Source organism: Psammomys obesus, unplaced genomic scaffold (genome assembly GCF_907164565.1).
Source record: "Psammomys obesus unplaced genomic scaffold, mPsaObe1.curated_primary_1811, whole genome shotgun sequence".
Lineage (NCBI taxonomy): Eukaryota > Metazoa > Chordata > Mammalia > Rodentia > Muridae > Psammomys > Psammomys obesus.
Window position 1 is genome coordinate 3,938,187 of NW_026596155.1, and position 23,210 is coordinate 3,961,396.

The 23,210-nt window shown below is 39.7% G+C and overlaps 1 protein-coding gene across 4 annotated transcripts in view; it reads left to right on the forward strand.

The window, feature by feature from the left end:
• The window catches only part of Lin54 (lin-54 DREAM MuvB core complex component), a 65,052-nt gene that overhangs the window by 18,229 nt on the left and 23,613 nt on the right, over nt 1-23,210 (forward strand). For all 4 annotated transcript variants that reach the window (XM_055594621.1, XM_055594618.1, XM_055594619.1 and 1 more), the window contains exons 2-4: nt 775-1,490; nt 6,229-6,352; nt 15,046-15,188. In XM_055594621.1, the coding sequence (XP_055450596.1) occupies nt 807-1,490; nt 6,229-6,352; nt 15,046-15,188 (951 nt within the window). In that variant the 5' untranslated portion in view covers nt 775-806. The remainder of the gene's footprint in view (nt 1-774; nt 1,491-6,228; nt 6,353-15,045; nt 15,189-23,210) is intronic.

The window sequence follows — 23,210 nt, forward strand, 5'->3', positions numbered from 1 at the left end:
ATGCTGTGTTGTCTTTAATACATGCTGATACTGGCATTCACTCCTTTATTGGAGGTTCTAAATGATTTTAGCAAAAAGCTTCACGACTGATTGTTCATAATCTGGACTTATTTTTTTGCTCAGTGGGAACTGGCTGTATATTCTTTTTTGTATTTATCTTTTATTTTATATGTGTTTTGCCTGCATGTATGTATGTGTGCCGTGTACATGCCTGGTGACTGTGGAAGCCAGAAGAGGGCATTGGATTGCCAGGAACTGGAGTTCAGAATGTTGTGAACCACCATGTGAGTGCTAGAAATGGAACTCCGGTCCTTTGCAAGAGCAACAATTGCTCTCAATTGCTGAGCCGTCTCTCTAGATTTGTATATTCTTGAATAGTTCCCCATCTACATTTTAAGTGGGCGAGGATTTGAAAATTTTTTTCAAAGAAAAATTCTTTTAGTATGAAATAATTGGTTAGACTTGGGCGATATAGTCCATTTGAACTCCGGTCATGAGGTAGATTCATCTAGAAACTCCTTTAACATTTAATGGGTGTTTATAAACAGGGTAGAGCTGTTTGTAAGTAGGTCATTGAGGACTTAAAGCTGTCTTCATAGCTTGATTCTTAAGAGCTGAGATTAGTGAGAGGGGCATAGTTGAGGCAGACATCATGGATATCCTCTAAAATTGTCTGTCTGAGTCAAGACTGCTTATGTTGTCAGTTACATTTTTTAACGTATTTTTGAAAATCTGCTTCAAAACCTGGTAATGGGTTTTTTGCTTTTCTTACAGCACCTGGGCATCTTTCTAGAAGCAGAGCAATCATGGAGGTGGTGCCGGCCGAGGTGAATGGTTTGCTTCCAGAGGACATAATGGACACTGCTATAACGTTAGTGGATGAGGATAGTATTGAGGCTGTAATTGTGTCATCCCCAATTCCTATGGAGACAGAGTTGGAAGAAATTGTCAACATAAATTCTACTGGTGACTCAACAGCCACGCCCATTTCCACGGAACCAATCACAGTGTACAGTAACCACACTAACCAAGTTGCAGTGAATACCACAGTTACTAAAGCAGATTCTAATACCACAGTGAAACCAGCATTTCCAAGTGGCCTTCAAAAACTTGGTGCTCAGACTCCTGTGACTATATCAGCCAATCAGATTATTTTAAACAAAGTATCACAGACATCTGATCTTAAACTTGGCAATCAGACCCTTAAACCAGATGGACAGAAGTTAATTTTAACAACTTTGGGCAAGTCTGGCTCTCCAATTGTTTTAGCACTACCCCATAGCCAACTACCCCAGGCTCAGAAAGTTACAGCTCAGGCCCAGCCAGGAGATGCTAAGTTACCACCGCAGCAAATTAAAGTAGTTACCATTGGAGGGAGGCCAGAGGTGAAACCTGTCATTGGTGTCTCAGCACTGACCCCAGGAAGTCAACTGATTAATACTACAACTCAGCCCTCTGTGTTACAGACCCAGCAGTTAAAAACAGTACAGGTAAAACAAACAAGGGGGCATTTGCTTAAAGTGCATGTAAAAAGTTAAACTGACTCAAAGCTGTATTTATAGGGTTGTTTGTTGCCTAACTTTTAATGAATTCTTTTGAATGTTGTAAGTAATTGTGTGGATTTGTTTTGTTCTTAAGCTTGATATGTCTAATGCTCATGGAAATTTTTGTTATAGAACTTTCAGCAAACTAAATTGTGGTTAAATTCAAAATTGTGTATTTGTAGCCTTTTATGCATTTTATACATAATGTAATTGGCTACACTGGCATTATTTTGCTGGCATAAAGATTCCCAGCTTTCTGCAAAGCTATCAAATCAGTCCATCTTTTTATTGTCTTGGTTAATTAAGGACTAAAGGCTAGGTAAACTTTGCTCTTCTGAGGAGCCGTGGAGCCGGCCATAGCTGCTGCTCACCAGCGTTTGTTTCTTGCTTGGAACTTACTATCGCCTTGTTCATGTTTGCAGTGGGGGCAGGGTTGTGAGCACAGTGGAGCCAAGCACAGCGCTTTGAGTTGGACCTGCTGGGTTTGAGTCAACCTCATGTTCTCTGTAGGCTGTGGAACTGTAGGCTAGCTCTCTGAAGTTTTTAACCTTAGCTTAAGATGGCTACTTGATCATTCAAGAAACAAAACAAGCATAGTACTGTATAGTTCTTACAACACTGAGCATCCTTCAGAATAGTACTTTTTAAAATATTAATTACAGTTTATTCACTTTGTATCCCAGCTGTAGCCCCCTTCTTCATTCCCTCCCAATCTCACCCTTCCTCTTTCCCTCATCTCATCTCCAAGTCCACTGATAGGGGAGGTTCTCCTCCCCTTCCATCTGTCAAAATAGTACTTAATAGTATGGGTAGTATAGTAATAGATTACCAGGATACACATGAAATGTTTCTCAGTTTTTAATGGCCAAAGAAGTCTCTTCAGGCCACCACAATGCTGATAAATATAGTGACTCACTTAGGAGAAGGAAACCACAGTCCATTCCCTGTTTGGAAGAATTGCCTTTTAAAAGAAACCAGAAGGCAGCCAGTCATGGCGGCTCTCACTTTTAATACCAGCACTTGGGAGGCAGAGGCTGGCAGATCTTGGGTTTGAGGTCAGCCTGGTCTACAGAGAGTGTTCCAGAACAGCCAGGGTTATACAGAGAAACCCTGTCTCAAAGAAAAAAAAAAAACAACAACAAAAAAACAAAACAAAACAAAAAAAACCAGAAGGCATGAGTCAAAGTAGCAAAGAAAGGCGTATAAGGAGTAGAAAAGTTTGGGAGAGCTACCCCCTCTTAGCCAACATTTACATTCAAGTTTTGGCTACTGTGTTGGGAAAGAAATAGAAACTTTAATTCTCATGAACTTTGCTTTAAGAAGTTTAAGTTTTCTCAAACCTTGTAACCTGCTATATCCTTTCTTCTAGTATTTAACAGTTCATGCCCTTTGCTGCTTCTTCACCATTTATTTATTTTTATTTTTTGAGGCACTCTTGAATGAGATAACCTCCCTTATCGCTGTGAAAGCATCCTGTCCTTTGTGTTCAAACCTGTTTTGATTGGCCTTGGCAGTGTGGATCATTATCATGTTCTCAAGGAACTAAAGATGGAAATCAGAATGAACGAAGAGCTCATGAGACCAGTGTACAAATACTGTTTGAATAACTGATTGATCCTATTCACTGATTTCTCACTTTAGTTTCCTAAGTATTGATAATAAAAGGCTCAGGTCTGATACTCACTTGTTTTACTGTTGTTGGTTTTATATAAATCTAATTTCATTTGTTTTGAAAAGTTTATATATCTGTATATAGAACAGAACTGGGCATGGTGGTGCATGTCTTAATCCCAGGATGCAAAAACAGGTGGATCTCTGTGAATTTGAGGACAGCCTGCTCTACATAATGAGTTCTAGGACAGCCAGGGCTATATAGTGAGACCCTGCCTCAAACAACTAATAAGCAAACAGAAACAAGCAACAGAAAGCCAAAGAAACCTATTTATAATATTTTCTATATTATGTATATAATGTTTTGTCTGCATGTACACCTACATGCCAAAGAGGGTACCAGATCTCATTATAGATGGTTGTGAGCCACCATGTGGTTGCTGGGAATTGAACTCAGGACCTCTGGAAGAGCAGCCAGTGCTCTTAACCTGAGCTATCTCTCCAGCCATGAGTAGATCTTTCTAACTCAAAGGCAACTTATAAAACTTTTTAATTTTTTGTTTTTTTGAGGCAGGGTTTCTCTGTGTAGCCTTAGCTGTCCTGGACTTGCTTTGTAGACCAGGCTGGCCTCAAACTCACAGAGATCCGCCTGCCTCTGCCTCCCAAGTGCTGGGATTAGAGGCATGCATCACTGCGCCTGGCTCAATTTATGAAACTTTAAAACACTTTGGAAAAATAAGTTAGCAACTACACATTTATAGTTTTCTACAACAGGCTCAAAATATTGGGGCTATTTTGAGGAATAAAAGTATACAAATCTGATTTTCTTCTACTAAATAGTGCACAGCATGATTTTAAATTTAGAGTATTGAGGCCCTTAGAGTGTGGATAGCAGGAAGACTAAGGAGACCCATTTTCAAAAGTCATGAATGCAGTGACTGTCCCACAGGCAGTGACTGAGGTATAGTTACACTTAAATTCAGAGCTAACCACTATATCATAAGAGTATAGTGCATAAGAACAATAAGCATCTAGCAGTCTGGGATGGCAGAGCTCCTTAGTGGCTCCAGAACGTGTCTAACATGGTGCTGAAAGTTATTTACATGAGTGTTTGGCTGACTTTTCTACCTTATTTATAAATTTTTTTTGTTATTTTGTCTTAATCTGCTGATTATATAAATTTATTGAAAATGATTCTTTAAAATTTTTTAAGAAGTTGTTTGCTTGTGTATTTATTATCTGTCTGTCTACCTGTCTATCAGTCAATCATCTATCTACGTTTATGTATGTTTTGCCTAAATGTATACTGTGTGCATGCCTAGTTCTTGCAAAGTCCAGAAGAAGGCATCAGATCTCCTAAGCCTGGAGTTACAGATGAGCTATCATTTGGGTACCAGGAATGGAACCTAGGCCCTCTGGGAGAACAATAAATACCCTAAATCTCTGAGCTTTGTGCATGCCAGGCAAACACTCTAGCAAATGAATTACAAACACAGGCCAGTTCAGTTTGATTCCTAAGCTCCCCTAGAAGAAAAGTGTAAGTAAAATAAAGAATCATTTTCAAGGGCATGCGCAGTATTATATAACATAGGCGGGTGTGGTGGCTGGTGTCTGTAATATCCTCTGGAGGCAGAAGACTAAAAGAGGTCAAGGCCAGCTTAGCCAACATGAGGCCTTATTTTTAAAACTGCTTCCTTATTGGATCTGGAAATTGTTTTTAGAAGTGCTTAAGAAATACAACCGTAAGAACAAGATGAGATTGTTCATTTGAATAATTAATATGCTTTTGGTTCCATTGTTTAGATTTTTTTCTGTTTGGTAAGCATATAGCATATGATGGTGAAAATCAGGAATGGGGGAAATACTTTAAAGTCTTAATGGCTAAGGTTCTTTTTCCGAGACTGTCTACTTCTGTGGTCACTAACGTGTAGATGTGAAATTTCACCTTGCTTTAGAGCTTCACTGAGCACACTGGTTTACAGTGTTGTACAGTCCAGTTAACTTACTCAGGTGTAGCATGGTTTGCAAGCTGGCTGTATTGCTACACCAGTGGATTTCCTTTTGAAGAAAGGAATTTGTGTCACTGATATGTTCTGAGTGCCAGAAAGTAGCATTGTGAGTGTGATAGCAAGCCATCTGTAACTTGAGCACAGATAGAACTGGTATTTAGCTGTCATCAGTACCATTTCTGAGTATTGCTAATTATTCCTGTTGGTTATATTTATTCATTTGAGTCATCTCCAGTAATAAATAATACTTTAGGGTCTCGATGTACATATTTGTGAAAAGATAAAATATTAAAATATTAAATGTTCTTCACGCTTTGAGTTTTTACGACAGGTAAGTCTCGGTATATGAAAATGCTGAGCTTGGGCATGCTGGCTTGTACCTGTAATCCTAGCCCTTGGGAGTGAAGGCAGGACTTTTACTGGTTCACGTGGTATGTGTGTGCAATAGGCATGGTGCTTCATGTCTATAATCTCAGTATTTGGGAAGCTGAGGCAGAGGGATTGTTGTGAGTTCAAGGCCAACCTGGGCTACATAGTGAACTCCAGGCCTGCCTTAGCTGCTGGAGTTAAAATCTCAAAAAGAAAACAAATGAAAAAGCGAGAGAGAGAAAAGACAGTGTAGTTGTAAATCTGTAGTATGTATTTACATCTGAGATTGAGGGTGAATGTGGTCATGTGTTGTGTGTGCAGCAATGACTCATCATTTGTATTGCAGTTTTGAAACTGTCTGTTTATTACTGAATAGCTTATTTGGGAAACTAATATCGTGTGTAATGTTTCTCTATTAAGCATTATTATTATTAAACTTAGCTGTTTTCACCATCTGCATGTTTCAGAGAGGCTAGATATTTATTGTGAAAGTAGAGGTGTTAGGAAACATGTGCTTATAGATATGATCATATTAATATTTTGGTGAATTGATTGATTTTAAATGGTTTATATATTAATTTATAGATACACTTGCTAAATGACTTTACATATACTGTTGTGTATGAATCTTGTCTCATTTTTTATTGCATAGATGTTTTATGGAACAGATGTCTTCATAGTTATTTATGTTTTAGATTGCTAAGAAGCCTCGAACACCAACCTCGGGTCCAGTGATCACGAAGCTGATCTTTGCAAAACCAATTAATAGTAAAGCAGCTACCGGACAGACAGCTCAAGTGTCGTCACCAGTCATTACAGGTTGTATTTCTTTATAGTTTATCAAGCTCTGTGTGTATCTGTTTTTTTAGAGTTAGAAAAGACTCTTCTGCCACCTTAAAATGTTTTTAGTGCAGTGATTATAGCTTATTTATTGGTATTTTTGCACTCTTTTATTGAAAATAATTTTTTCATGCAATATATTCTGATTACAACCCCCCAGCTCCTCCCAGCTTCTCCCAGCTCCTCTCAGCTCCTCTCAGCTCCCCCACAGCTCTCCCCAGCTCCTCCCAGTTCCCCCCCAGCTCCTCCCAGCTTCTCCCAGCTCCTCCCAGCTCCTTTCAGCTCTCCCCAGCTCCTCCCAGCTTCTTCCACATCTTCACACAGCTTCCTAGAAATTCCCTCTACAACTCCAGCCTTCTTTCTCTCTTAGAAAACAAATAGGCATTAACAACAACAAAAACAAATAAACCAGGTTAAAAGCCACAGATAGACAGCACAAGATACACAGATACATACACACAAAACACAAAACCTATAAAAACACCAAATAGGAAATCATAACCCAGTTCCTTTGTCTGAACCACCTTTCCAGCCCACACAAGAAATTCTATATGAACAGAAAATTGTCATGTTATCAAATGATTGTTATTTAAATAATAACAGAATTTAGGTTAGAATACATTTATCAGCCTTAATCAACTTTATTTATCAACTTTAATGTTACCTAATTCCTTTTTATTATACATGCAAAAGACCTATAAGACAAAAAAAATGCCTGAACACAGTGATATGAAACAAGAGTCTAAAATAATACCATTGGGTTTGTGGTGGCATCAACTGCTAGGCATGGGGCCTGCCCATAAGCTTGGTTAATACACCCAGTGAGACTCCATCTGGGCATGGGGCCTGCCCAAAAGCGTGGTTAATACACCCAGTGAGAGTCCATCTGGGGGCAGGGTCTGTTTTCCTTTGTTATCAGTTAGAGATATCTTCTTGGTTAGGGATGGGAACTTGTGTCCACCCCCTCCACCCCACCCGTCCTCATTTTAACTTGGATGTGGCAGGCCCTGTGCATGCTGTCATAGTGTATTTTGTGCATCAGGCCTGTTGTATCTGGGAGACACCATTTCTTTGGTGTTGTCTATCCCCTCTGGCTTTTATAGTCTTTCCACCTCTTCTGCATAGTTCCCTGAGCCCTGAGGTATAGAGGAATTTTAATCCAGCAACGTGGCTACTTTGGCAAGGGATCACATCCAAAGACCTAGGCCTGTGTGATCTGGCTGAAATACAGACATGCCCTCAGTATATACCTTTAATCCCTCTGGCTGGAATTTAGTACATACCTTTAACTCCAAACAGTGATGTCTAATTGAGGGGCAGACAATGTGATGACTCAGAGAAAGACTTGACAGAATTAGTTAGAGATAGGATACACCCAACTCTTCATGGGAACAAACAGGAAAGAGAAGCTACTTAGGAGCAGTGCATGGAGAGGAGAGTACAGTTCAGTTTGGTGCAGTTCAGTTGAGTACAGTTGAGTTTTTACAGTTTGGTTCATGGAGTTCAGAAGCAGTTTTCCAAGCAGAGCAATTCCATGAGAAGCAGAGAGTGGCCAGTTTGAATCAGCTTGGAGAGGAGTTTTGAGCCAGAACAGCTGAGTTGAACCAGCCAGCCAGAGATCAGAAAAAACTAGAAGGGGTGAGCTTATTCAGCAGTAAGTCTAGGCCTAGGATAGCAGATGGAGGCTGGAAGCTAAAGCCTTCAAGGTCTGGTCTTGCAGAAGATTAGATTGTATGGAGACTAGAAGCTTCCAGGCCTAGCCTAAGGATATTTAGATAAAAACAGTCTGGGCTCAGCTCAAGCCTTGTATTAGTATAGCTTGGGCATGGCTTTCATCTCATCCCCTCTTCTGAGGAAATAAAAACATTACTATAAGTGTGGGTGTTGGTAATCAAACCTGGGTCCCCTGGAAGAGCCGCCAATGTTCTTAATGGCTGAACCACCTCTTCATCCTCCAAATGCAATTTTTTATGAATAGAAAATTGTTATGAAAGAACTTAAATAATAACAGAATTTAAGCTATAGTACATTTACCAGCACTTTCCTTCATGTGACCCAGGCCCTTTTTATCATATATTTTAAAATATGTCATCAACAGTAACTATATCATTTCAGATCTTTAGATTTCAAATGCTCTGTTAGGAATGTAGTTCAGTTAGTAGAAAGGTTGGCTATGCCTAAGACCTTGATACCATTCACAGTAATACAAAACAACAACAAAATCCCAAATAATACAGTTCTCTCTGATTGTATGGGTTACTATCTTAGATGCCATTGTTTAGTCCTTGGGTCGTTTATAGTATGTTGCAAGTTGATCACCTTGCCTTGTAATTGCAGACAAAATGCATAAAGATAAATATCTGTTCTGTCACTATAATTGTTCACACTAAGTTTAGTTTGCAGAAATAATTTCATCTTTTTGGGGAGAGGGAGTCAGGATCTTGCTCTATAGCCCTGGCTAGCCTGCTGTCCATTCTGTAGCCCAGGCGGCTTTTTGTACTCACAGTAGTCTTTCTGTACAGCCTCCCTAGTGCAGTACAGGCGTTCATACTGTGCCCAGCTTAGTTTCTCTGTTGACTAGTTCTGTGTAGCCTTTATATTTTTACACATGTCACATTGTTAGCCACCAAAGTAGTTGTCCTATATTACAAGTGTCCTATTACAAGTAGGTTTTATCATTTGTTTTTATGTTACAGCTAATGCTCTTTCAAAATATGTTAAGATTGGTTTTTAAATTGGGGGGTTCTTATTGAAGATGGCTTTACCTATGTATAGCCGGTTTCCCTAAAATGTAAATTTGATCTTGTCACGTCCTTGTTTAAAATATTCTTTGCTTGATTCATTTCCTGGTTTTGGTGTATTAGTATTGCTTACATAGTAGAAGGAGAGAGCCAGCTTCTGCAGGGTGTCCTCTGATTTCCATAAGCACATCATGGCCTGTGAACAACCAGACCCTCTCTCACACACTAAATGAAGAACTGTTAAAAAAAAAAAAAAAAAAAAAAAGGAAAATCATTTACCTGGAGGAAAATCTAGCAGATTCCTTTATTAAAAAAATAAAACAAAACAACAACAACAACAAAAAACCACTTAAAATTTAAAGTATACCATGAAATATTCAAATATTTGGCCAAAGTTATATATCAGGCTGATTTGTCCTTGTGTGATGCTAATGGTCCTCAACCTTGATGCTGCAACACTTTAATACAGTTCGTCATGCTGTGGTCACCCCCAACTATAAAATTATTTTTGTTGTTACTTCATAACAGTAATTTGGCGACAGTTATGAATCATAATGTAAATATCTGAAATGTATGATAGTCTTAGATGACCCCTGTGACAGGGTCATTTGACCCCAAAGGGGTCAGGACCCACACTGATTATCATACATGTTTTCAGAAGGGACCTCTTGCCAACCACAGCATCTGTAGCTCTTTGTTCATCCTTACAGGGTTGGGGCTTTCCTCAAGAGAACATCAAGGCTGTATTGATCATTTATAGCATTAATGTGGCAACCCCAAACTGCCAGCTGGGTACTAGGACTTAAACAGCCCATGATCACTGCTAGAGACTTAAGAATCAGATTCATTCTTGGGTATAAGTTTGATGTCCACAGTTCTTGGGAGCTGGCATTGGCACTTGGGGGATATCTAGGCAAACCTGCATTTCTGTACCTAGTGGAGAAGGATGAGGGTTTCAAGACCATTTTTGGTTATACTGTGTTAAATTCTAGGTCTGCCTGGGCTCCCCAAGAACCTGTCTCAAACTCAAACCCCAAACTAGAAACCCAAAATTTCCTTTGTATCTTGTTCTTGCCTGGGTTATTCCTCATTTAATGTCCATTTAGGAGTAGGAAGGATAAGATTCCTCCCTGCCTGAGCCTGCCCCACAGAGGGAAGGCAGTAGACAGCAGAACCTGCACTGTAACACATGTCCGTGAGACCAAACTAGAAGGCTTGCGGGAGGTCTGCCTCCCTGCCCCTCAGAGAGGCAGGAGAATATAGACCCACTAATGTGGCGTGTGCACATACACAGTAATCAATCTTACTTCAATAACAGAATTATTCCTTGTGTGTGCGCCTGCATGCAAGCTGAGTGTAAGCCCTTGTGTGTAGGATTGTGTGCTGTGTAAAGATACAAATGATGATTTCTGTGACTCCCATATCTGGTTCTGAGAATCTCCTGTCTCAATGTTGTGTAAACACTGCTTCCCCAATTGTTCCTAATGCGTCATTAAAACAGCTTAACAGTCTATTGCTGAGCATGGGAGAGAATAGGACTGGACCTCCTGCCAGCCCAGGGGAGGAGAAGAGAGAGAAGAAGTAGGGAAGTCAGGCAGAAGTCCAGAAGACAGGAGGGGAGAGCAGCTGGAGCAGAGAAAGCCATAAAGTGCAAGTATCTCAGGGATTGATGCTGGGAGGAAGTCAGATTCGCTTAGAGGGTTAAAAATAGATCACTACTGTTCAGTTCTTGTGCCATAAAGCTTATTAAACAAATATAATAGTCCAGTCTCAAGTATTTGGGTGCCAGCTAGGTTGAGAGACTGCAACACACACATGCACGCACACACATACATATTTCAAAAACAACACTAACACTTCTGTACCTTAGAGTATGTGTGGAGGTCACAGGACAGTTTGAGGCATTCCCTTCTTTCCTGCCATGTTGGGCTTTAGTACCTTACTTGGGTCTGTCCCCTGAGGCTCAGTGGCAGGCGACACCTTTACCTACCAGACCATCTCTCCAGGCTTAATAAACCTAAGGCGGGGGGGAATAAAAAGGAAAGGAAATATAGATGGAAGCCTAGTTGGGGTATCCAAAACCCAAGGCAAGACCCAGGAGACTTATTTACAAAGTGGAATCACTTTACACTGAGGCAGAAGGCGATTCAACCCTGCCTCAAGCACGTGAGACCATCACACTCTGAGCTTACGTTAAATATTGCAAATATTAGTCCTTAGTATAGAGTTTATAGGCTGGGCCATAACTTGCTGATAGAGCACTTGCCTTATGTTAAACCCCAGCTTTACTCTACAGTAACCTCAAAAGGGTGAAATCTGCAAACGGGAACATCGAGTGGCCACCAATTCTTAATTCCTACCCTGGGGCACAGTCTGCCAGTGTGGCCCATCTCGCCCACTTCCTGAGTTCAGAGTGCTTCAGCACCTCAGTTGGCCCACCTGCCCATGCTGGGCTACTGGGCAGTTCATAGGGCACCAGGGCTCACTTCCTGCTCTGTTATTTTAGTCACTGTCCCTGAGTGCAAGGGGGTGACCTTCAGTTGGTGTAAAGAGGCCTGAGGTACCCTCAACAGACTGATTTCTTAGGGGAACCCCAGCTCCCAGTGGGCCCAGCAGCACAGGAGTTGCAGTTGTAAGGGCCAGGAATCTGGGAATGGCACAGTGGACTGCAGGACTTCTAAGATAAAACTCAAAATGAAAGTAAACTTTGGCTTTTAGTTCTCTTTCTTATTCAGTTTGCTTTGAAATTTAAATTATTATTATGTTGATGTGTGGAGATCAAAGACAATTTTCAGGATTTGGGTTTTAGTTCTTCCTTTCTCAGGTCATCAGGTTTGTGTGGGAGGCACCTTTACCCACTGAGCCATCTTGTCAGCATAGTATTTTCCCTGTTTTAAATGATTCCCCCCTCCCCAGTATTAATTACCTTCAAGAATTGAGATTGTCTCTAAGTGTGATTTTTAGGAGTTTGGAGAGATGGCTCAGTTTGTGAGTGCATACATACCGTTTCAGTTTGGTCCCTAACATCCATATATGGTGTCCCACAGTTAGCTATGACTCCAGCTCTTCTGGCCTCCAGGGGCATTGCACTCACTTGCACAAACACATGCTTAGACACACAAGGCTGGAGTTGTGGCCCTGTGGCAGCAACCCTGCCTACACACACTCATGTGCGTATGGTTTTTATTTGTTTAGAGAAAATAACTTAATGAAATTTGATCACACTCTTTAATCAGTCTTGACCAATCTTATTTCATAAACCCTCCAACCCTTCCATCTATATGTATTGTTTTAAAGCAATTTCAGATATTAAATTCTTACTTGTAAATATTTCAGCCTTAATCTGTAACATAAATAAATATATTTATTAAAAACAGCCATAACCACAATAACCAGTGACCTTAATGGTAGTTTCTAAATATAAAATACCACTGTCACATTCCAATTTAACTAAGTCACCTTAATGCTAATACTTTTTAAAGTTTTTTCCCCCACCACATTCCTTATCAAAACTCCTGCTGAATGGTGAGTCTCATATTGCAAAGGAGACTTCTGTACTCAACTTTAAGTCTTTGGTTACAAGTTAAATGAAAAATCACACAAATGCATACAATTGTTAAAAAATAATACAAATAAAATATTTTTAAAAGTAAGAATGTTTCCTAGAAGATGATACCCATTTAATACAAAATTATTTTAATAACTAAAGCAATGAGGATTTTTATGAAGCTCTTCATTATTGTTTCTGGAGTGTTAGGCTTGTTTTAGGCATGCACTTTGTAAAGCACACATATGGTATGCTAAGGAAACATTCACAAATTACTTTAAAATGGTTTTTAAGTGTTTAAAATTACATTTGTTTATTGATTGATGGGTGGGTGTGTAGAAGTCAGAGGACAGTTTGTGGGCGTTGGTTCTCTTCCCACGTGAATCCCTAGGGTCAAACCAGATCTTTTTCCTGAGCCACCTCACAGTGTGCTTTGTAGCTGAGGCTTAACCTGGGTTAAAGCAACTGGGTTAGAGGGATTCTAGCAGTAACTTCATTACGACCTCCACTACTTCCTGGGTACTTAGCCCTTTCCTCTTTGGTGAGTGAATTTGATCATTCCACCCGCAGTGACTAGAGGCTCGTTCATGTTGGAATAGTGCTCTTAACAGGAAATTTTTTTATCAGAAGTTTTTTGATAATATGGAATTGAATGTGTTTTTTCTTTTTTTTTTTTTCCCTCCTACTTCTATATATTTGATGTGGCCAGTTGCTTTTGATTCTTAAACCTGACAGCCTGGGTCAGTCAGGATAATACTGGTTTTCCTGCCAAAATAATCTCCAAATTGTTTCACAAGAAATTGTTTATTATTCATACTTCAAAATTATCTGAATGTCCATTTGCAGTTTAGAAGATAGTTCCAGTGGTCACTTAGAGAGGCAGGAGACAAAGGAGCTACTACCTTACACACAGTGGAGGAAAGGGCTTCAGAAGGGCTTATATTGGGCTGTTCTGATCCAGAAATGACATTCCGAGTTTATTCATAACTCACTTGCAGTAGTAGTCACATAACCCTCTAGATATAACCTCAAGACTTCACAGGGCATAAAGCCAAAAGCGCAAGTACGGTTGCTACCATGTGCCCGAAATGGAGGAGAATCAGAATACTTGGGGAACAGCAATAACAGCTGTTTTATATAATCCTTCAAGGCTTTAGAGATCTAGGCTGGGGCTGAATATAGGTGAAGGTAGGTGAAGGAAGGAGGGTTAGACCTTTGACATTTACAGGGCTAGCATGTCTTTGTATTCTTTTCTTGCCCAAGATAAAAGCTTCTGGCTGGGTGGTGGTAGCGCATGCCTTTAATTCCAGCACTCAGGAGGCAGAGGCAGGTGGATCTTCAAGTTCAACTCCAGCCTGGTCTACAGATAAAGTTTCAAGAAGCCAGGGCTGCTATATAGAGAAACTCTGTTTTAAAAAGCACAAAACTAATTAACCAAATAAATAAATAACTATACACATCATCCAGACACTATGAATCTCCCAGGGTTGAGATTCAGAGGAGCTGTTGTCCAAAACAGTATCATGTGGCATCTAGCCAGGGCACTTGGGTGAAAGTTTTCCTTTTGGTACTCTAAAATCTATGTTCAGGTTTGTTCATTCAATTAAGTTTTTTATTTTTTAATAAATTTTTGTGTGTGTGTTTTGTGTTGCCATTTGTTTGGGCACGTTCAGAGGCCAGAAGAGTGTACCAGATCCCCTAGAGCTGAAGTCACAAGGAACTGTGAGCCACCTGGTATGGAAATTGGCATCCGATTCTGGTTTTCTGGAAGAATAACAAGCGTTTTTAACCACTAAGCCATCTTTCTGGCCTCCAGTAGCTGTTTTATAAGTGTCTGTATGGTTTTTGGTTTTGAGCCCAAGTCTTATGTGTCCCTGGCTGGCCTATTACTGTGTTGCTGAGAATGACCTTGGGCTCCTCATGTCTCTGCCTCCACAATGGTGTCCCATCTTGCCTGGTTTATAAGGTTCTAGGGTAGAGCTATGCCAGTCAAGCACTCTCCCAACCGGCTGCCTTTGCAGCAGAACTGTGGCATTTTATTTGCCCTGCGTGATTTAGGTTCAGATAGGAAGACAGCTGTTGTACAGGCAGAGACTGAAGAAGACTTTGGATGCAAGTTCTGAGTTGTCCCAAGCTTACTCTGATGTATATAGCCTAACTGTGTTTCAGGGGTACTCTTGGGTAAGCTGATCTTACATATTATTGAGTTTTATTTTGTTTTTACCTAAGTTCTCTATTTTTATAGGGTCTCACTGATGTCTTTAAAGTCATGTATCAGTATATGTGAAACTAAAGTCCTTGTATATAGAGGCCGTCACCACTTAATTTTTTTTTTTAAACCATTACTTAAAACCATCAACTGATGTGCTGCCTCTCATTTGCAGGTAGGGTTCTTTCACAGTCTACTCCTGGAACTCCATCAAAGACTATAACAATATCAGAAAGTGGTGTTATTGGATCAACTTTAAATTCTACAACACAGACACCAAATAAGATAGCCATCTCACCTTTGAAGTCGCCAAATAAGGTAAAAAAGAAAGTCAGCCCCAAATGCCAAATATTGTGGGTTGATACTTTTACTGTCTTACAAGAAACTTCAAATACTTTAGTTTTCATCTATTTCTAAGCAGATAATGGGCACTCACTGAAAATATAGGAGTAATTCAGTAATCAAATTGTTCTCTTTCTCTTTTTGCTTGTTGTGTTTAAGACTTAAGTCTACTCTGTAGCTCTGGACCTAAAATCCCCTACTTATGCTTCAGGTGTGTTTATAGATGTGTCAAGCATGCTTTTCCACCGCCATTTTATTAGTTTGTTTGATCCTGGGGATTTTGACAAGTGCTGTACCACTGAGCTATACGCTCTCAACCACAAGCAAGGACTTTTTTGCTAGTAAAGATTTTACTTTAAATACTTGGCAGTCGAGTAATCACTGGTGACTTTTATGGCCTTAAGGATAGAGATACAAGTGTTTAATGAAGTATATGATGTGGTTAGTTGCTCTTTAGCCAGTATTTAGCAGATTTATTCTTTGGGTAATAATAGACAACATGCAGCGAGTTTGCAGTTATCAAATGCTAACGTAACTATTATGGGATGTGAGCTCTGGCTGGGTGACACTGAGTACTAGGAGGACTAGGTGTGCTAAGCATACTGGCAGTATATTCGTAGCTTACCTACATGTTATTCAAAATATTTGGAGGTTTTTCATGATTTGTTCTCATTCTAAGGTGGCAAGTACTTCCCTAAGAGGCACAGACATCATTATACTAATGTAGAAAAACATATAAAACAGGCATATTTTAAAAATCACTTTGGTGGAAAACATCATTATTTTAGATGCTATTCTATGATTCTGGATTCTTTCTTGATTTGTAGCAATTCATAAATAAAACAACATTAAATGTTTGCTCTATATAATATATAAATAAAATATCTTGTACAATTTATCAAAGTAGGCACCTACATGCTAATTAATATTATACAATATAGACAAAGTTTTCTGTAATAGAATGGACTCAGCTTATTGCTTCATGCATTTAAGCACCTGGGCTAAAACATAAAAGGTTTAATTTCAAGAAGCTCAATAAGAACATTAGATGGAAGCATTAAAAGTTTTAATTATTACAGGTAGACTGACATGTGTGTATGTGGTGTGTGTTCGTTGCTAAAATTTATACCGAGAAGGCTATATATATACATATTTGTTCTATTTTGTTCTGTCTTCAGAGTCTTTCTATATACCCTAGGCTGGCCTCGAACTCAAGGCAATCATTCTGCCCTAGCCTTCTGAGTGCTAGGTGTACATGCATTTGCACCACACCTGGTTTTGAAGGTTATTCTTGGGGATTCTTTTTTTTAAATATTACATTTATATTTATTATATTTACTTTATGTATATGAGTGCTCTATCTGCATGTACAGCTGCACACCAGAAGAGGGCACCAGATTTCATTATAGATGGTTGTAAGCCACCATGTGGTTGCTGGGAATTGAACTCAGGTCCTCTGGAAGAGCAGACAGTGCTCTTAACCACTGAGCCATCTCTCCAGATTCTTGGAGATTCTTAAACTGAAAGGTAAGTGGGACAGAGCTGTGATGAGAAGAAGCTTTTCTGAGTTTGTAGATGTGTGGCACATTCTGGGAGCTACATTGTTTTGGTAGTGTAAGATACTGAGATACTATTGTTGGTGATAGTTTTTTAAAACTCTTTTATTTACATTTCTTATATCTTTTTCTCCCTACTCTACCCCAGTCTCTTCCAATACCCCAGCACCAGGTAGGAGAGAGAAAGGGTTAGTGGGAGAGGGGCTGATTCCTGCTGGTCTGGGTCATCGGGTTCCCTGGGGCCAATCTAGTCCTCGTTTCAGGAGATCTCCAACTTCTTGTCTCAAAACAGTAACCAGGAGCCTCAGGGGGGAGCAGGAGCAGCCTTGTTCTTTCTCAGAGCTCCACACTCTCTGGGCTCTGCATTTATCCTCTCTCCAGAGTCCTCAGATTTAAACTATCTGCAGCTGGCAAAGAGCGCCTCTCAGAGCCGACATAAGGCAAATAGTCTGCTGCTGTGGACCATCTGAATCAGTCCCACATCCCACGCCTGGGACCAAACAAAAACACGTTTATCTCCACAACAGATTGTGGTTACATGGAATTATGATCTTCAGCGACTTCTGTTGTTGGCAGTGTGTATGCATCAGTGGCTCTCAGACTTGTCTGCACATTAGAATCACTTGGGAAGTTCAATTACCGATGCCCCATTCTCATCCCAGAGTTTCTCATTCAATGTCTCTGGAGTTTGCTGTCAAGATTTTGAAACAGTCTCTTAGTGGTTCAGATGGATACTTAGACTGAGAGCCGCAACTCTGAATAATAAGAGGTTTGTGTATTTATAAAGTAGACCTCCTGTCTTGTACAACACAGTTGAGAAACATCAGTCAGAGTGAGATTTGGCTACACTTGAGAAACATCTGGGGCCCTCTTCAAAACCAAAACAAACAAACAAACCAACCAAAAAACCACTAATGGCTGGCTTCCTGCCATACCTTGTTTAAGTCAGAATCACTAGGCTAGGTTAAGTATTAGGTTTAATATTTTCATTACCAATTGTGGGTAAGAATAGACAATCTCTAAGTTGGATTATGATAAGTAGCTGACTGCCTTCCAACAGAATAATTCATATCTGCTGCTGCCAGCTCAGAGCAGTAATGCTTGTCAGAATGAGATGGGTCTTGGGCCCTTTTATTATTTTCTTTTTCTCTTTTCTTCCTTGTTTTTTTCTTTCCTTTTTTTTTTTTTTTTTTTTTTTTTTTTAAAGACAGGTTCTTACCACATAGCCAAGATCCCACTGCCTCAGCCTCCCAAGTGTTTGGACTATAAGTATGTGCCACAAGCCCAGCTCGTTGGCTTTTAATTTATTATTATATACTTTTTCTGTGTTTAGGTGGCATTTTGCCTGCATGTGTATATGTGCATCATGGGTGTGCCTAGCACCCGCAGAAGCCAGAATAGGGTGTTGGTTCCCCTGGAACAGTGAGCTGCCATGTGGGTGCTAGGAAACAAATCTAGGTTTCTTGGAAGAGTATTCTGTGTTCTGAGCAGATGAACCATCTCTCCTGATTCCTCCCCACCCCCACCCCTCTTTTTAAGTAGCAAGAGGTAATTGGTAGGGTGCTGTCTTGTAGAAACTCTGTGGATGTCATGTCCTTTTTAGACTGTGGGGAGTTGATCACATGTAGCCCTTAACTTGGGCACGTGACTAAAGCAGTATGTTGAGCTGATAGAAAACATTCCATATACCTCTCTTGTATTAAAGAGACACTGTAGAAGAAATATTTGGGCAAAAAGGTATTTGGTTCTTGGTTATGTTTGTTGTTGATATCCTTACTAATTACCTAGAGGCTGATGTCATTTGGAAAGCTTAACAGAGGCATTAAAGGTATAAAACTCTGCCAAGGAACTTTAGGTTATATAGAATGAAAAGCAGAACTGATCCAAAGTGTACTGTTAGAAGAACAAGACTCAGTGGAAGACAATGAGCAAGAGTCAGCAGGAAAAACTAGAAATGTAGCTGGAATGATATTTCAGGAATAATCCTAGGCCACAGATCATGAGAGAGTCAATTAAGAAAAACTAAAGGTTTTAGCTGGGCATGGTAGCACACATGGCTACAGATATACACCCAGAAGGCAGAGGCAGCTAGAGTAACCCAAGTTCAAGGCCATCCTATTTTACACTCTGATTTCCAAAAACCAACCAAAGAGTAAGAATTTTCTCTTTATTCCACAGTTCCCTGATAGGGCCAGGAGGAAACTAGGTTTGTATTGCTCTTCCCAGCCACACCACAGTCTGAGCACCATTATCTGCTGACTCTACTGAGGCTTCTCTTCTTATTTATCTGCATTTATATCGGACTCTACCAAAGCCTAGCCTTCTAGGTCACCTTCTCACATCTAATTCTCCTAAGAGCTCACAGTTTTGTTTTGTTTCTCCTCTTCCCATCCACTTCTTTCTTGAAATTCTCCCACTGTGTCCCCTCCAGAAGTAGTCCCCTAAAATCTCAACCTTTTAACTGGATGCTTCCTGAGTCTTCTTGCTCAAGTGGATACCTGTTGTTCCGTGAGGATATGTCTACCCCTGAAGACATTTGCGTGATGGCTCTTCTCTCCATGAGCCCTTCTGTCACCAAGTCTGAGATAGGTGACAGCCTTGTTTTGTTAAAATTTCAGACAGTTCCACTCTTCCTGGTCATTGAGTCTAACATTACGACTTCCATTGTAGACCATCAAGATGCCAGTGCTCTCTCAACTGAAAGTGCAGCTATCTCTTACTGCCGGACAGGTTGTTTTTTTTTTTTTTTTCTATTGTATTTTCTAATAATGAAATTTCATAGGTCTTTATTAGACATGCAAACAGATGTTGAATTAATAAAATGTTCTGTTTCTCCTAGCTTTAAGTTTTACTAATTTTATTCTCTGTTTTCTGTCTTTCAGTGCATCTTTTGTTCTGAAATCATTCTTTTTAGAATTGTTTGTTTTGGTATATTTCAGTTTCTTAACTATAGTGTTTTAACATGCAAAACTAATTAATAGAAGAAGCAGAGACTAATTTACATTCAACTTATACTTTGGTAAACAGAAATTTGAAATTGCAAAAAACAGAATGCTTGTAAATTAAAAAGGAAGAAAAATACTTAAGATTCTATATACCAGCCTGGGCTGGAAAGATGATTCAGTGATTAAGAGCACTGGCTGCTCTTCCATAGATCCCGGCTTCAATACCTAGCATCCACATGGCAGCTCACAAATGTCTATAACTGAAGTTCCAGAGGATCTGATACCCTCACACAGACATCCGTAAAATAAGATTAAAATAAATTTCCCTGACAAAAGAAAAAAATTTAAAATTGTGAGTGTTAGACATCCATGTTTATTATTTATACAGCATTCTGCCTGCCTGTACACATGAGCACCAGAAGAGGGCACCAGATCTCACTGTAGATGGTTGTGAGCCACCATATAGTTTCTGGGAATTGAACTCAGGACCTTTGGAAGAACAGCCAGTGCTCTTAACCTCTGAGCCAATTCTACAGCCCAACAAAAGAAATTTGTGGAAATATATTTACAAAATAAATTAAAATAAAATATTTACTAAAGAAAAGATTCCATGTACTAGCACAGTGTTGAATAATACCTACTTCTGATACTTGTTCAATTCTGCAGATGTGAGTTAATACCCAGCAAGAGAAAGAAATAAGGGATTAAGATGAAAACATCACAGTTTACTCATTTAATATGTGCATATAAATACAAAGACCACAATGGCACTGTTAAGTTTAAGGTTTAAGTTTAACAAGATTCCTGGACATATGGCCAGTGTGCACTATTTGCTTCGGGACTGGGGGTGTAGCTCCATTGATGCAGTACTTGCCTCAGTTACGTGAAGCCCTTGGATTCTGTCTCCAGCCGTGCATCAAAGTGGGCATGGTTGTGTACAGGTCTAACCTCAGCACTTGGGGAGTAGAGGCTGGTGGTCCATAAGTTCAAGGGCAAACCCAAGTCTCAGACACCAACTTGGGATTCATGTATTAAAAACAAAAACAAAGCCAGAAAACATGTATGTGTCTGCCTGCCACTATCATTTCCTGCTCTCGCACACACAGAGTTTTTAATCTTTTTTTTTTTAATTATTTCGGTGCTGGGAATTAGACCAAAGGTATCACATATTCTAAGCCTGTGTATTATCACCGAGCTGTATTCTCAGCTTCTCAGTAATTAGTGTTTTACAAGTTTTATTGTAGAGCTCTTTCGCTTTTCTGGTTAAGTATATGCATCAGTATTGTGGGGCTTGGCTCCTCTGTGCTTGTGTTGGTGACTGTGTAAATGTGATCACTTTCCTGATAGCAGTCTCAGACAGCTTGCTGCTGCTGGCCTCCAGCAGTGCTGTTAGGTTTTGACTGGGGGCAGTGTGTCCTGACACTTAAATTGTTACTTAGTGTTAGGTTTTCTGTGTAAGAGCTGTCCTCTAGTGATAGTAACTGTTTGACTTCCTCTTTTCCAGTGCAAATAGTCTGTCTCGCTCTTCTCTGATTGCTCTGTATAGGACTTCTAGCACTTTATTGAGTGAAAGTGAGCATTTTTTTTTCTTGAGATTTTTAGAGAGATAGTTCTCAGTTCTTCCTCATGAACAGAATGCTAGCTGTTGGACTTTTGGATATGGCCTTAAATGATTACCTCTGTTACTTCTGTATGTGATTTCTTGAGAGCTTTACCACAGAGAGTTACTAAGTTTCATAAAACTCTTTTCTGTGTCTGTTGCGATGGTCACATGGCTGGGTACAGTACATTTATTGATTTGTACTTGTTGCTCTTTCTGCAGTCCAGCCTGTCTTGGCGCTTTCTGGGTAGCCTGGATTAGCCTCCAATTTATGATAGTTTCATTTTTTTTTTTTCTTACTCCAGCTAAGCATTTATCAAATGTATTTTTTAGCAGAACCAGCTCTTGTTGTTTTTGGATTGACTTTTATAACTTTTAGTCTCTCTTCCATTTATTTTTGCTGTGATCTTTGTTATTTCTTTCTCCTAACTTAGGGTTTGGTTTGTTCTGTGTTTCTAGTTCCTTAAAATGTAACGTAAGTTGTGTGTTTGAGATCTTTTTAGGTTTTTCATGTGTTGTTTTTATTTTTTTCAAGGAATTTAAAGTATTTCCTCTTGGTTTCTCTTCTCTGTTGGTTATTTCAGAACAACTAGGCTGGTATGGTAGTACACACCTGTAATCTCTATATGTAGAAGCCCGAGGCAGGAGGATCGAGCATTCATGGCCAGCCTGGGCTAAGAAAAGAAAGGAAAGAATAAGTTTTAAGTTTTTCATGTATTTGTATGTTTCCAAAATTTTATTATGTTACTGATTTTTAGTTTTGTTGCATCGAGGTTGGGAAAGGCTGTAGGTGTGACTTCAAGCTTCATATTTTGTTGAGCTAAGTTTTCATGATTACACTTGGAAAATGTCACAAATGGTGATGAGAACAAGGCAATTTACAAGTCTGGGGGTAATGGTCTGTTGGTGTCTGTTAGGCCCATTTGGCCTAGTGCAGCTTGACTGATGCTTCTCTTGGCTTTCTGCCTGGATGACCTGTGCATTGCTGGCAATGGATGCCACAGCCCTTACTGTCGCTGATTGGAGCCTGTCTTCCTGCTCTGACGCTGTAGTCATAGAGATTTACAATTGTTTCCTTTTTGCTGAATTACCACCTTACCCTTTGACCCTATGGTCTTTAGACAGTGATCTTATTGCTCTTTCCTGGTTTTGAATTGAAATCGATTTTACTTAATATAAATATGGCTACTCTTGTTTCTTTTGGATTGTTTGTTTTTAATATCATATTTTGTCCCTTTGTATTCTTCAGTGTTAGAAGTGAAGTTAGTTTCTTACCAGCAAATGTAGTTGGGCCTTGTTTTTTCATCCAGTTAATCATTTTAGTAGGAGAATTTCACATTTAATCTTCCATCCTGGGGCCAGGGCCATGGTCCAGCAGTTTTGAAAATCTGCTGCCAAACCTGACAACCTGAGTGTGACCCTCAGGACCCACATGTAAGAGAGAGAACTGAATTCTACAGGTTGCTCCCTGCCCTCCATACTCATGTATGGAGTTCACACATATGTGTACATCACACAGATAAGTACCTAAACGTAAAAATAAAACAACCAAACTTGCATCCTAGTACCTGGAGGCCGAGGCAGGAGGAGCCACAAAATTATTACCAGGTTAATCAGGGCTACAGTGTAAGACATCCTTAAAACTGGTCAAGAAAGATATGGAAGTTTTATAGAAGAACTTCAGGTAGAAATAGAATGTTACATTTCCCTTTCTGTCTGTCTGTGTCTCTGTGTACATATGTGTGTACGTGTGTGTGTGTATGTGTGTATACACTTGAGACAGTCTCACTTGTATGGCTGTCCTGGAACTAGCTATATAGACCAGGCTGGCCCTGAACTAATAGAGATCCCTTCTTTTTGCCTCCTGAGTGCTGGGATTAAGTTTGAGGGTACAATA